The following is a 16,175-nucleotide window of genomic DNA, read 5'->3' on the forward strand; positions in this document are numbered from 1 at the left end:
GTTTATGAGCTCGCGATATAAAAGGTAAGGGAGTTTCAACCATCAATTAACTTAACTGATAGAGTGTTTATGAACTCACCATCGATTATAAGGCCACAGATTAACCACACACACACACACACACACGTGTTACAACAAGTGTTGGGCAAAGTCGTAGGAACAATGTTAGTGTTCTGGTTATATATAGGTTGGGACTTTGGCCGGCCAATCATGTGGGGGACACCCGGACCAGAGTCTTCCCATTCCTAGCCGGCTCATATTTTTTTGAACCGGCTATTTATACATATACATACATACATACATACATACATACATACATAGTTTATATGTATGTAAAAAAGAAGAAGTTGTTATGTTTTTGTGTTTTGAGTCATTTTCCCAGTTTCCCTCTTTCTGTTTTTTCTAAAAACAATCTTTGCGTCTGATTTCCTGCTCGCTATGCTCACTGCTCCTTCCTCCTTCGTCGCTGATCGCTGCTTGTTACTCACTGTTCGCTACGCGCTGATCCTTGCTCATTGATCGCTGCTCGCTGCTCCTGAGTCCTTCCTCGCTGCTCATTACTCGCTGATCGCTGCTCACTGATCGCCGCTCGACAGTACGTTACTCGATGCTCACCGCTCGCTGCTCCCTATTGTGGGGGTGAGTGCACATTTTTCAGTGTTAGGATCTTGTGATGGTATTCATGATCAAAAAATGATGCATTGATATAATTTGATTCAAAATGAGGTTATTATGATTACTCTATCATATTATTTGATTACCCTATGCATTAGGGTCTTGTATTCATAATTTGATTACTCTATGATATAATTTGTTTCATCCCAAAAGAATGCGTATAAGTACATCCTCCTAAAGGTTGGAATGTTTAAACGGTAGGAATGGTTTCTCATGTATCATGCATCTCATGGGGTTTAAATCTTGTTTTATAAATCTTTATAATATATCAGTGGTGCAAACAAAACATTGGGATGATTGATCACTATACTGGACACCCTTACAATAAAAAAGAGATGTTTTCCTTGTACACACTTTTAATAAAATAAATATTTTCCAAGTTTCTCTGATGCCTTTTCACATACGCACATACAACATATTTTCCTAAGTAGTGAGAGGCTTTTATAGTTTTTAGGTTGCAAAGCTCCATGCTCCTCATTATGGATTGTTTAGTCAATTATGAGAATTGAGAAAAGTTACGGATTTAGACGTATTTTCAGTACATAATCTTTTCCAACACACTTTTGCGACCAATAATGTGGGTAAAGTTAAGGATTTAGAGCTATTTTCAATATGTAATGTGTAACATTTTTTTCTCTCTGTTTTGGATTTGGTATGCGCTAAAAAATAATTTGAACATGTTCCGGTTGACATTGTCGCTTGTAGGAACGTGGCCAGCTGAAAATTTAAAATTCTGGTTAGGCTCATAAGAAGTAGGAAAATTTCCGGTAGGGGCTAGATCCACATAAATTTTCAATTACATTATAGGTTATAATGGTGCATGCGATAGAAAGTTTCTAAAGGATGGTGAAGAATCAAAGAAAATATGTGGATTACAAATATCTTGGAATGAAAAATAAATATTACACCCTTTGAAGTGGAAAAAAGACATGACTTGGTTAGTGTTGGTATAGAACCAAGGAAAAATATGTGGATTACAATAAACTTGGAATGAAAAATAAGTCCCATAACCTTTGACGAGCAGTATATTAATTCATCGAGGAACACAAACCTGACAAAAAAAGAGTTTTCTAGAGGTTTTGCAGTTTCCCTTAAATGATTTCAAATCAAAGCAGATCACAAGCCATACAAACAAAGACCATCCGATTAGAAAGGATAAAAGAATTTGCTCAGTCCACTTTTATGGATAGTCTATAATGAATAAAGAAATAGTTTAGCTAGTTTTCCTTGTTCAAATTTAGTAATAAAGCTGTAATGGATGGATACTCGATGTAATTATATACTCTGAACAGCTACATAGTTAATGTGGGCGCATACAGGCCCAAATTTGAGTGACATATAATCAAGAGTCGAATGCATCAAAGTGTTGAAATGGATCCAATCACTTATAAGCAACTCAAAGAACAGTAAGTTCAACCATATTTAAGTCTAAGATTTGCATGAATTGTCGAAATTGTTTGTAATTTCTGCTTGTCATATCCAGATTTGTAAGCGACTTATCAGGAACGACCATGTCAGAAATTGCTGCTCTTTCAGCTATTTTTCCTGTGAGTATGCACCCCTGATTTTGTGATAGATTGCATGTGTTGTTTAATTCTTCTGAAGGATAGATGGAATGTTAGAATTAATGTGTTTTATTTCAGAAACATATGGCAGTTGAGGAGTATACCATCATGATTAAAATTAGTTACTAATGTCTGCTGTTGTAATATGTGCTATATTTAATAGAGCATCTTATTTATATTTTTTTACAGGCATTCTTGCTTTTACGTAAATGGAGTCTGATTCTTTTCAGAGATGGTGAGTTGATGCATCCACAATACTTGGTATTCTTGATTTCATCGAAGTAGAAAATGTTATTGAATACCTCAATATGCTTTATAGGATAGAGTTTAGTATTTGCGATTGTTCTATGAGGAAATCTATATTTGTTTGGTGATACTTGTTTTTACTACTCTTTGGGTGATCTAAATTTTGACACACTATTTCCAATGAGTCATAGGAGAAGCCATGCAACAAATTTCGATACACTAAGGGTGTTACAAGTACAGATAGATAATGAGATATTTCAATATAGGCTGTATTAGAAGCTAATCTCATAAAATGGGCGTTTGCTGTTATGTTGTATTAAAAACCGAATTAAATATGAAGTAGTTTTTATTTATTTATTGTCAAGGGGAGAATATTGCAATGATTGCAAACATGAACTTCTTTTAGTGATAACCTTTCAAAATACACTCTTCTTTAATTTTATTTTTAAACGCGTGATCTGGTTATCACCCATCAACAGACTTGATGGAATCAATGTAGCCATGCGTTTATTTTGAGGATCTGTAACATAAGCTACGGTTCAACTTGAAATGGTAAGGAGATTACCCCATAAGCTCATAGTAATCTCCCAGACAGAACTTTGCTTTGCAAAGTACTCAGCAGCCACCGGGTGATTGTTGAATTTGAGTTCAGCATATTTTTGGTATGATAAGAAATAAATTGCATTGATCTAACTGCTGTTCTCTTTGTTATCATTTAAAAATCAAGGATTATTTTGTTGTAGCTTCACCTGAAGATTTAACTTATTTGGATGTTGAACTAATAGGTGTATATCTTTTGGATCAAACCTGGAACCAATATCCCATGTTTTGGATAAATATATTTGAGTATTTAGAGTAGGTGTATTATATAACTTGGTAGGCACGAGACTTTCAAAATAAATTTCCATGCTTTGCTTCATCTTGATAGACTTGTATTTGCTCTGTAAAATCTTGTAGGATCTGAATGCTCCTCCCAGCCCTGGATCGGTTGCCTTCGGGATTTATCCCTTGATTTTATAATTGTTGTTATTCCTATTTTAACTGTTATAACTGTAAGTGCTTACTTTCGTTGTTTTCATTTTTTATTGTTTATTTGATCTCCTCTTCAATGCATATAATGATTTCTATTAATTTGATTGCTTCTTTTCAGATTCTTGCTGACAGAGTCTATCTAATTATGGGAGTCATTTTCTGCACAATTTCAATTATCTTTTGGATATTGAGGTAAAGAGTCAAATTCTATTCTAATAATTTTTATTGTACACAACATCTGATACTGATTATCACACATTTTCATATTGTCTTTACATGGCTTCTACTTTGCTTTTGGGTTTTGATCTTTAGATTACTCTTAACAACTCTATTTTGCATATGCACAAGCTACTAAAACTCAGAGCATTTATCACATAGGATAGAAGAAGTAAGACTAGCATGTAAATTAAGTTACAAAAAATGGACAAATGTAGAATTGTTTAGCTCTAGAAGGAGAACTGATATGTGCAATAAATGGGAATTTGATTCTAAATACATACTCAGTTTATTTTCTTATTTTTGTTCTTAGATGAAATCCATGCACATGTTTCCATTTCTTTTTAAACTTTGCCATCCATAAGATTGAATTCCTATTTTGTCTATCCTCTGGTGAAGCAATGATCTACATCATTATGATATGTAATTATTGTGAATGGGAGTTGTCTTCCTTTTGATCGAAGTGTAAATATTTTTCACAGGAGCCGGTCACAAACATTTAATATCCCATTTTATAAGAAGAAAGAATTCAAGTCATCTCGATTACAGTTTGTTTCATCTTATCGATTTGTAGTAGTACGTATGAAGAAGCATCAATGCATAATGTATCTTTCCGAAATCTGGTTCTTGAACCTTATGTTTCATATTAACTCTTATTCTGCCAGATGCTGCTGACATGCTTATCTATCCTTGCCGTGGATTTCAATATTTTTCCAAGGAGATATGCCAAGGCAGAGACATATGGAAGTGGTTTGGTAAATGTTTTTTAATTCACAGTACCATTACTTTTGTGAATTGAAATTCGGATTCTGATGCATGTCTAAACATTTAGTTTTTCCTCATTAAATCTGTTCCATTTACCATTTCTGCAGATGGATATTGGTGTTGGATCATTTGTAGTTGTCAATGCATTGGTCTCAAGACAAGCACGCGGTGTCTTACAGGGGTACTAAAACAGTTCATTTTCTGGTTGTTGTAGCCAATATTCTTTCAAATGATACGGAGAAGACAATGAAATATCAAACGACTATTAAATCTATAATATGGGCAATGGTGGTGTATGTACCACAGGAAGGAGCGTGCTAGTATTTTTCGAAGTATATGCCCATTATTGTTTATGGGCTTTGCAAGGTTATGCCTTACTCGAGGGGTTGACTACCAGGCATGTAGAACAAACTCAAGGTTGTAATAAATATTGTGGCATTTCATTGGGTCAAAGATTAAGATATTAGAACCCATGGCTACTTTGAGTCAAAAAATGCCACCAATATCATTTAAATCAAGGAAAGCTAATTGCCATGATTTGATAAGAACTCTTTGCATGGTCATAAAACCATTGTTTACTTTAGTTTGGCATGATATCCTTGATTATATCCTGAGATTATGTTCCATAAACACACGATCTTTACACCCGTATTTAAGGTGCTTTTTGTTCAATATAAGTGAATGAAATTGATGTTATTGTAGGTTCATGTGGGAGAGTATGGAGTGCATTGGAACTTCTTTTTCACACTATCAGCTGTGGCTCTTTTGACAAATTTGGTTCAAATTCCACCTTATCTTTGTGGGACGCTTGGAGCATTTGTATTGTTTGGTATAATAAATATCCCCTTTTGACTTACTTGAAGCTGAAATTATTGTTTAATAGCTCGTAAATGTTTCCACAAAGTAATAATCTGTTGTCCCAATGGACAGTATATCAAGTTCTATTGCTCTATGGTCTGAGTGAGTACATCAATTCTACAAAAAGAGGAGTTAATCTCTTCAGTCAAAATAAAGAAGGCATATTCAGCTTGTTTGGTAGGTTTGAGGCATAATTGAACAATAATTCAGTTTCAGATTCCTTGTAGTAAATAAAGAATGGTATTTTTTATATGATGATGGAATCTGTATTAAGATTCAATATATATTATTATACTCTTGACTGCAGGATACTGGGGCCTATATCTTGTTGGTGTACAACTGGGGCATTACATTTTCAAACCAAAAGAAAATCCTGTGAAAGAGAATGGAAGATTGTCTTTCAGTTATGTGTCAAAGATCTGGAATCTTACTGCTCTGTTCTGGTAAAATAATAACTTTGACTCAGTGTAATCTCTTTGTTTATTGGTATTTTGAATCAGCTTTTCAAGCAATACATATATTGTTTGTGGATTTTCACAGGATATTGGCATTACTCTCCAACTCTTTTGTCGAAAGAATCTCTCGCCGAATGGTAACGCAGAACAAAGAAACTGGAAAATAACTGCTATTTGATCATTTATCTCAAATATTTCAAAATATTTTAAATTTGAGGTTTTCCCGAACCTACCCTAAACTCTTTGATTCAGTGATCTTTCCTTACAATACTTTATTTTTTTTATGCAGTGCAACCTAACTTATGTCATGTTTACACTAGCTATAAACCTTGAGGTAATTGTCAGTAGATCACCATTTATATTCACCTGAAGTAGTATTAAGCTCAATTGAAAGTGAAAGAATTTTCCAATACGAGATTGTAATTGAGACAGTACGTGTAATCAAATGTGTAGATAAAGGAATTTATATCCAAAAAAGAAAAAAGTCAGAAGGTGAACAATATAAGTTAAAGACCTCATTTTATTGCTTTTGCAGGGTCTTGGTGTGTTAGCTTTATCTGAATTAATTCCTGGGGGAGTTGGACAACTTATTCTTGAAGATATTTTTACTGAGAACATGTTGGCAACTTTCCTTTTGGTAAGTCAAGGGATGCATATATTCGCCTATATATAAATATTAGAAAAATACAAATTAAAAAAATAACCCAAAAAATCTAGGCTCACATGCTATATGCTAAAGATCTAAAAGTCATAAAAATATTAAGATCTGATATATGTATATATTGCTTATTGTTTGAGTGAAAGGCGAACGTGCTAACGGGATTGGTCAATTTGAATGTGGACACTTTATTTGCGTCAACGAGCATGGCTTATGGTATATTGGTTGCATACCTTCTGGTCCTAGTTGCGGGGATGGGTTTATTGAGAACTATGGGCATAAAGATCAAATTTTAATTGAACCTTACTGATTTTTGCAATACTTTTATATATACAGTTCTTGGCAAATTTTTTAACTTGCGCCTCTAATCTACGTGTAACCCTGAAGGCAAAACGGCAAATCCAATGCACTGTTAGTGTATTATGGCTAAACATATGTTGACTTTTGTTGTCCTATGTTTTCTTAAGAAGAAATTGAGGGCATTCAAAATATGTGTACGTAATACTTGAGGATAATTTATATGTATATTCAATGAGAAAATTATGCCTTTTGTTTATACCAAACTTCATGGAAACTTGAAAGTGAGGACGAGGGTTGTAGCTCATTGATTCTACTGGGAAAAAAAGTAAAAATATTGTAAACCCTAGTTCCGTCAAATTAAGTTGTTCTGACTTTTTCTTTGAAATGGCTTGAAGAGGCAAGTTGTATGAAACATGTGCTCCCAACTATTGTTATTTTTTGGAGAGCTAAAGTTGATTAGTGCTTTACATGATGATTGTAAATTGTGTAACATTCTTGCTAAATAATATGTTGAAGGAATAGTAATAAATAAGTCACTTGTTTTGTTAGTGTTGGAGCTGACTAGTGGATATAAAGGATGGTGGGTACCTCATGGAAACTAAAATCGAATCATAATGTTACATGGTTATAAGTTATAACATTGGAAGGTACATTTCTTTTTCAGAAGGCAGCCGCTTCTTTATACCCAATAGTTAGTTATCGCATAATTGAGAGAACCCAAGTTCAATCCTCACCATGGGCTAGGCTAACCTTATAGATTGTTTGAGGCCCTCTTGTGGATCTTAAAAAGACTCTTTCTCTCACACACACAAGCACACTTTGAGTGCCAAGCTTGTGTTGGTATTACCCCATCTCCCTTGTTCTTTGTCTGGCCATGATTAATGATTAATGATTAGACTTATCCCTTCCCTCCAAAATTATAGGTTTCAAATACTTTTCTTTGGCCCACTGAAATTATATAACCTTGGATTCGGGTGTTGAGCCAATGGTTAGGCCCACCCTTATTACCTTTTATATGTCTTTCTTCTCTATTTGCTCCTCATTCTTAGTACTCCTTGATGTTGTCCTTACTCTCCCTCATGCCTAGGGCCTAGATCCATTGAGAATCAACACAACTTGTTGAGACTTAGAGCCTTTGTGAAAATATCTACCACATGCTCATTGGTGACAATGCATTGGAGGCCATTGTCTCCGGCCAATATCGTCTCACCGATATAATGACAGTGCACCTTGATGTACTTAGTATGGGCTTAGAACACGAGATTCTTTGACAACTAGGTGTTGCTAAGATTGTTGCACTAGATCAATATTAGCCCGTTGGCTAATTTGTTGAAGTCTTTCACTAGTATTTTAAGCCATACCACTTTGCATGCAATTATGGTTGTGGTGTTGTGAGATACTGAGCACACATTAAAAATAGATAAAAGATTATAGGATAGGGCAAAAGTATGAGAAGATGAAAGGTTAGGGGTTCACGTCTTGTTTGAACTATGAGAGGCTAATTGAATGTTAACGGGATGAACCCGAAGATCAACATTTGCTCACACCAGGCGTTGGAAAAATCGAAATGGAGTATGCAAGGTGAAATATTGAAATGCATGCTAAAAAGATAGTTACTATTTTTATTTCAAAGTCGTCTGGCTAGTTGGTCCTCTCAGTCGAAAGTCACAGATATCCCTAAAGCTCTACCCGTATGTCTGAAATCTCTATTTTCTTTATCTACCTTTCAAGCCACTCCGTGAAATAAAGTTGAGAATTATCTCGCTTGTATCTTAATCAATCTTCCAATCCTTGATAAATTTTTCCCTTTTGATATTTACACAAAATTAATTTCAGAAAATGTAACAAGGATTGTTATAACAAATTTTGGTTTGTGATTTCGAGTTTGAGGTGCAAAGCTACACACGATTTTGGATCACTGCCTAGGGAGACTTGGCACGGCGAAGCAAATATTCTGCCTCTATGGTTGCCATGGAATTTCCAGATCTCACTTCCAACCTCTGAGCAAAAACTTACGCGGTAACATGTAAATTTTAGATGGCAAGAGTCGAACCCACTATGTGTTACCCATAGGGTTTATAGTCGAAGGCCAAAAGGGTCGAAAGCCAAAATAAGAGGCATGCTTCATTGAGAGATATTTTTGGATATACAGTGTCGTTGTTTATATTTGCGTCTTTGGTGTATTTTGATTTCATATAATAAGTGTTGTGTTGTTAGTAGCCGATTCGGCTATAGTCGATTTGACGATTGACTTACTATTACGGTTCGGTTCATTACTATTTTTCGACCACTACCTTTGGTGAAGGATATCTTGTGAGAAGATATCCGACCGTGTTATTGAGGGAGTAACACATTTTGGTGACCACGATTTGTTTTGTGAGACGCACTGAACAATGGAGAATGGATGTCATCCGGTCAGAGTGACAACAAACGAACTGCACGTGGCAGGAGGTCGCGTTCCTAACGTATTCGGCATGTAGCCGAATGAGCATTTTAGGGCAGACAACAATAGTGAAAACGAAGGCAACAATAATACGACTCACCTTGTGGCAACGGAAATGACCTTTCGAACACTAGAGGAGGATTCAACCACTTTCTCAAGCTTGGAGACCCTTAGCTAGCAATCACGGTTCTGACGAAGACATGTCCAACCACCAAACTATTCGTCCAATCAACCGTCATACGAGTGACACTTTTGACCCATGGGCAGCAGAGGCCCATGCACAATCACCACTAGACAGCCCGTGAGGCGAGGAAGAGGACATATAGTCGTACCCCTACCTAAAATACAACGATAACCAAACGGCCGAAGCACACATTCGGGAGTTCCTCATGAAATGGCAAGCCAACCATGTCTCACAGAGACTATTTGCGGTTGACACTGATCCATCAAAGATTGTCGAAAGGCCGATGGAGATGATGAGGAGGGTAGGGGTGAAGGGCGTGCCGCACGAGCATTGAGGAGTGCACATGCCATGTTGATGGTGGATCCAGGTGAATGTAGTAGGATGATGTTGTCACTTGATTTGGGTGTTCTGGTCTCTAAGTGGTATGTGATGAAGAGGGGTGGGATTAGGATTGGCCATCCAATGGTTTGGAGGGTAGTGTAAAGCCGCCTTTGTTGGCCTTCTTGACCAAAATAGAACCTCGTTGCCACCCATGCTCCCATCAAGCCAAGTGCGTCCATGACACAAAATGTGGCCAATAGGATCCAATGGTTCAGCCGCTTTCCCGATATATAACCGCATAGCCCTGCCCACCATCGTTGGATTCTCGTCCATGGATATGATTTCCATGTTGGATTTGTGCAATTCTCAGTTTGGTGCTCACATGATGATAAAGATGCAACTATTAAGTGCTTGTTGCCTGCAATGCACAAACTTGGCTTCACCAATCACATAATAAAAGCTCAACATAGCCACAAATCAAGCAAGCAAAGAAATATCCTTGTGTGGGACTGATGTTACCGAATCTATAGACTTTGGCTCTATACTTTGGGTCCAACAAACTAGAATATCCTTGTGTGGGACTATAAATAATAAATCTATAGCCTTTACCCCTACCCATGTACTTTGGCTCATTGCAAAGTATTGACCTTATTTATGTAAAGAGGTCATCCTTAAATCCAATGAAGGTCTAGTGTAGAGAGGGAGGGAGAGATCATGCTCCTACGAACAAAAGGTGTACGAAAGAAAGAGCTTATTTCCAAATCCATCTTGGAACCTAGCAACGATCCTTGAGAAGACATGTATTTGTATATCTATAATACATCATACATTTATATGGAGAGAGACTGCATGTGAACACATGGGACCAAGGTCTAATATCTTGGTTGCAAATGAAGGTGTGATGAACCTGTTGCATTATCACCACGATGAAAACTTCTTGACCTCCCCAAGGGTGTTGTCAAATGAGACCGCCTCATGGCGCCACTGATATCTTCGTCGGGGCCCAAGGCTCCGCACGCCTTCAAGTGTTGTTCGACCCTTTTTCTTTCCTGGTCACCGATGTCTGCTATGGTACAACCTTCGATGTCAAAGAACCAAAATTTCCTACCTATGGTAAAGGTGTGGGGTTTCTTTTGGCTGTTTGGACTATCGTAGCCCCACGACTTGATAGCCCTCTTTAAAAATCCTCTCGGCCTTTGCCGTTGAGAGAATCCCGATTCTGCTCGTGGTTCGGCCGGACCGTCAAGAACTGGATGAAGTGCCGACCGTCTTGACTCTTCACCCTTGCGTAGGTTGAACCGTTGTCCAACATCTTTGTCTCCATCCGAGATGTCGTGATGTATGGTTCCGAGGATGACAGATGGGAAGATGTCTCCTGCACGAAGAAGTGTTGGTCAAATCTCTACATCCCCGACCTTTACCCAGACATTTGTACACGCTCCGTGTAGCTCTTCCGTGGCCCTGGTCGCCGCGCGTATCTTCCACCCGTGCTTGGTGTTGATGGGCCACTTTCCCTTCTTGTAGAAGTCCATTGACATCATATTTATTTCCGACCTGTGATCGATCAGAGCTACTACCGGCTCCTTCACATCCCCGATCCGGACTGGCGTCTCCGTGGTAGCTCTTGCCTAGTGTGGTCTCATGTAGTGGCTTTCAGATGATATTATTAATGATCATCGTCCACAATTCATCTCAAAGTTTTGGAAGCACATGTTCAAACTTCTCCGAATTTTTGCTAAGCTTTCTTCGGGCTATCATCCTAAGACTAATGGCCAAATTGAGTGTACCAACCAGACTTTGGAGCAATATCTTCGTTGTTTCATCAACTACCAACAAGATGATTGGGTTGATTTTTTGCACTTGGTTGAATTCGCTTATAACAACTCAGTTCATTCTTCTACAGGATATTCCCCATTTTTCGCAAATATGGGTTGTCATCCTCGATGGACGATGAATGTGCATCCAGACGTTCCTACCAACCTTGTTGCTGAGGATCGTCTTAGTCGCCTCCAACAAATTCATGGTACCATTCTCCACAATTTGCATGATGCTCAAGTTACACAAAAGAGGCTTGCGGATCGTCATCGCCTAGACTCCTCCAAAACATTATGTGTTGGGGATCGTGTATGGCTTCTCCACCACAACATCAAGACCACTCGGCCTTGCGATGATCACTGGTAAGATAAGTGATGTTGCATTTCATCTTGGCCTCCCTCCGCATATGCGTCTTCATTCGGTGTTTCATGTCTCCCTTTTGGAAGCTTACACCACAAGTTCAATTCCGGGCTGTCTTACAACTTCCCCACCACCTCTTGAGTTCTTGGAAGGACCTGAATTTGAGGTTGTTGTCATTCTCGATTCTAAAATCGTGCACAACAAGTTGTATTACTTGGTTGATTGGTTAAGCTATACCCCCAATGATCGAACTTGGGAACCTGCAGCAAATCTTTCCAATGCCGCAGACATGGTCACCACATTTCATCACCAATATCCTCATAAACTAGGCCCTAGTCCAAACCCTACGACTCATGAGACGTGTTGTCGAAGAAGGGGGATAGTGTCATGATGGCACTCATATTATGCCTCGAAAGGATTTGAGGAAAACCCACGACCTTGTTATACACATATCCAATCCTTAACCATTGTAATAATATGCTTATATGTGTAGTTGTTAGAATCTATAATCTAATATCATAACAATATTCTATCACTCTACATTTTAGAATGACCTAGAATATTCTAGAGTGTTCTATATACTAGAACCTTCTAGATTACTCTATACTCTAGAATGTCCTAGATGATTCTAGAGTGTTCTATATTACTCTACAAGAACTTATAAATAGGGATTTATCAATCATCCCAAAACCAAATTGGTTCAATGCCATTCTATAGCTCTCTTTTGCCTAGTCTTTGTAATCCTTCTTACAGTGCAATATAGTATTTTCCTTTCAATTCTCTCTCTCTCCCTCCCTCCTTCTCTCTCTTTGTCTTGACACCATTGTTACCCGCATAGGTGTATGGGAGGGTTAGGTATAATGTGGAAGGTGCAATGTGTAATGTGAAATGTGAATATGTGAGTGTTAGGTAGGGTAAGTAGGTGTAACTACCCCCACTCGGCTTTTTGTAATGGTGAGATCTTGTACTATTTAAACCCCACCCGTCTCTCTCTCATTCTTATTCTCATTCTTTGTGTGCATCTCTTTCTCCTTCTCTCCCTCACATTTAAACCCCCTTGGGGGGGAACGCCCTACCGCCTACCCCCCTTGAGAGGAAGTTTCTCTCTCTTTCTCCCTCTACTTCTTTGAGTTTCTGTGTCTGTATCTAAGTGTTGGTGCAGCCGACGAAATGGTGCGTGTTCCATGAGAGGAGCTTCTTCAGTTTTCTCCACCCCACCTTCCCAGTGAGAGGATCTCTCTCTCTCTCTCTCTCTCTCTCTCTCTCTCTCTCTATCCCAGTTGTTGGGATGCCAACAATCCTTTGTGGGTTCTCTTTACTTCTACGCTGATATTCCTACATTCTCTCTTTCCCTCTATCTCTTCTAGATCCAAGAGTTTCGTGTGTTTCTAGGGTCACCCATTACCAGAAAATCATTCTGATTGCTTTTCTACACCTACATCCCCACACCCTCATCTGTCTCGATTTCCTAAAACCCCTATAGACAAAGGAAGGAAAGAGACAAATGCTAAAAGAAGAAGTGCTCAGAAAAGGACATGCAAATGTATCTCCCATCAAAGTATTGTTCAGATCTTTAGAAGATATTTGTGGGCACAAAGATTAATGGGGTTTTCGTCTGAGAAGGAGAGGACATCACTAAAAAGTATCTACTAAGGAGAGTCAGCCGAGATGTGGCCAAGAAATGGCCGAGTGCTGGCCGAGCGGCGGCCAAGATGCGGCCGAGATGCGATGGCCAAGAGACACAGATAGTGACGACCGCAAATGGCCAAGAGACAGTCGACAAAGCCAAGATTTGGCCGAGACATGGCCGAGTGGCAGTCGTGAGATGGTCGGGGGACGGGATGGCCAAGAGAGTCGGCCAAGCAACGGTCGAGGAACAGTTGGCTGAGAAGCCAAAAGCATGGCTGAGAACCTGATAAGCATAGACGAGCGTTGAGAAACGATGGCCGAGGAACTTCGACAGAGTGCAGAGAGACACGGCCAAATAGACGGCCATGGCTAGACAACTGAGACCGCCGAACAATAGTGGCAGACAATGGCGGACGAGAGTACGACACAGCCAAGAAACTACCGAGATGTGGTCAAGACACGATTGTGAGAGGATCGAGAAACGACCAAGAGACAGTCGACCAAGCATTAGTCGGAGGACAATTGCGAAACAACTAAGAGATGGTCGAGCCACGGTCGCGAGACGGTTGAGAGATAGTCGGTCGAGAGCCATCTGTGTACCGTCCGAGAGACGGCTGAGAAGCCGAGGATAAGCTGAGATTCGGCCCAATCATGGCCGAGTGCGGGCCGAGATGTAACCGAAAAGCAACAACCGAGAGTCGAACGTCAACCGAGACATGGCCAAGCGTTGGCCGAGAAACAGCCGAGGGACAACCGGCCAAGCGTTAGCTGAGGGATGCCTGCGAGACGATCGCGTTGTCGTGATGTGGCATGCCGAGTGTGGGAAAAATGTGGTGAAAGGGGGTCAAAATGTGTATGTGCAATGTGTGTGCACACAAAGTCAATTAATTGTGCACATGGAAAAGAAAAGGAAAAAGGAAGGGTGCAAAGGAGGTATAGAAACTCTTGTAAAAGAGAGAGGAGATATGAAAAGTAAGAGAGAGGAGAGGTGAAAAGTAAGAGAGAGGGGAGATGAAAAGTAGAGAGGACATAGACTATGGATTTGTAAATTAATAAGATTATTTTATAAATAATAAAGAGTTAATGGGCTAGTGGATGGACATATTGACTCCTAGCTAAAGGTGCATGGTTCAAATCCGGTCTGACAATGTAGCAAGATTTAAGGAATTTTGTTCCCTTTTGTTCAGCGGCAAGCTCAACCGGATCCGGATCGGCTGAATAAGCTTGACCTAGATCGTAGCCAAATCGGCATCCGGACGACATCCGGAAGGATGAGCCAGATCGATATCCGGATGGTATCAGGATACAACCGGCCGGATCAGGGAGACGGATCAAAGAGCTAGATTCAAGTGCGAACCGGAAGCCTAGTAGTAGCCTTGACTACTAGGTAATCATTGTCTCGTAGTTACTGTCAATCGCACATAGGAATATTGATGTATGTTGTACTTTTGTCAGTCCTTTTAAGGACTTGTATAAATAGTGTTGTTGTAGCACATTGTGTGTACAGAGTGTCCTTATTATTTTGAATCTAGTTTTCTACGTTCTGCTCTCTCTCTGTCTCTCCTGTGTATATTCTGTGTTAAGCTTTTCCATTAAACCTTCACTTATCCTCTGTTGCTATCTGGTTGAGTCGGTTTGTAATACGCTTATGCATGCTGACTTTTACATGGTATCAGAGTGCGAGGGTTGAGAACCTTTGTAGCCGACAGATGCTTTCGAAGACAAACCCTAATAACCGGTAACAACAGAAAGAGAAAGGTATGGACAGAGGTATGGCGAGTTCACTTCCAACAGAGAAGCTCGACCGGAGCAACTATGCGTCCTAGTCATATAAAATGCACCAGTACTTGCTGGGGCATTGTTATTGGAGCTACATGGAAGGAACCAACCAGGTAGCACCAGAGCCAACACACAAAGACTTCTCGGCATGGGAGCAAGGAGCGGGCCGAGTATTGTACTGTCTCGCGTCCGGTGTGCACGATCAGATGCTCAGCTACATCAAATATGCAAAAACGCCAAGTATTGTACTGTCTCGCGTCCGGTGTGCACGATCAGATGCTCAGCTACATCAAATATGCAAAAACGCCAAAGGAGGCCTGGGAAAATCTCTGGAAGATCTTCGCCACTAGTACCACGACATGGAAGTTGCAGCTCCGACAAGAGCTCAACAATATCCGATAGAGGGATATGTCTGTGACCGACTACACCAAGATAAAGGAGATTTGCGACGCGCTCGGATCCATCAATGTGATGGTGGACGAAGACGAGATGGTTCAAATCTATCTCGGTGGTCTAGCACAATGGTACGGGCCAATCCGAACAACAATATGCATGCAGGAGAAGCCACCATCCTTCTTCGACTTACAATCCATGTTGATGGTTGAAGAAAACCACGCGAGTGGTTCGTGGACCACTCAATCGGACAACCAAATGTTGTACACGGGGGCGGATTGACCCCGTGGGCGTGGAGGACGAGGTGGGTCGACACACAATGGAGGCGGCCGACAAGACCAGAACCGAAGGCACAGAGACAGTGCCGACAACAGTTCCAGACCCTCCACAAGCAGGGGGAGTCAAGTCGGAGCCGGAAACCGGTAGTCGAAAACCGACATGGAATGCTGGTACTGTGGCAAGAAAGGCCACACAGAGAGCG

At 39.8% G+C, this 16,175-nt stretch overlaps 1 protein-coding gene across 1 annotated transcript; it reads left to right on the top strand.

The window, feature by feature from the left end:
* The first annotated feature begins 1,718 nt into the window (after positions 1-1,718).
* On the top strand, positions 1,719-6,963 carry LOC147862007 (uncharacterized protein At4g17910-like). The gene is made up of 16 exons (XM_087321972.1): positions 1,719-2,081; positions 2,159-2,222; positions 2,430-2,475; positions 3,444-3,538; positions 3,637-3,710; positions 4,217-4,310; positions 4,400-4,489; positions 4,607-4,680; positions 4,806-4,896; positions 5,202-5,328; positions 5,430-5,534; positions 5,665-5,800; positions 5,898-5,949; positions 6,102-6,146; positions 6,348-6,449; positions 6,617-6,963. The coding sequence occupies exons 1-16, from the start codon at positions 2,029-2,031 to the stop codon at positions 6,764-6,766; spliced, it is 1,398 nt and encodes a 465-aa protein (XP_087178098.1). The 5' UTR covers positions 1,719-2,028; the 3' UTR covers positions 6,767-6,963.
* Positions 6,964-16,175: the final 9,212 nt, after the last annotated feature.

This window comes from Azolla caroliniana, unplaced genomic scaffold (assembly GCF_043228905.1).
Source record: "Azolla caroliniana isolate FFs.n. ecotype wild unplaced genomic scaffold, voAzoCaro1.0.p SCAF_7, whole genome shotgun sequence".
NCBI classification, from domain to species: Eukaryota; Viridiplantae; Streptophyta; class Polypodiopsida; order Salviniales; family Salviniaceae; genus Azolla; species Azolla caroliniana.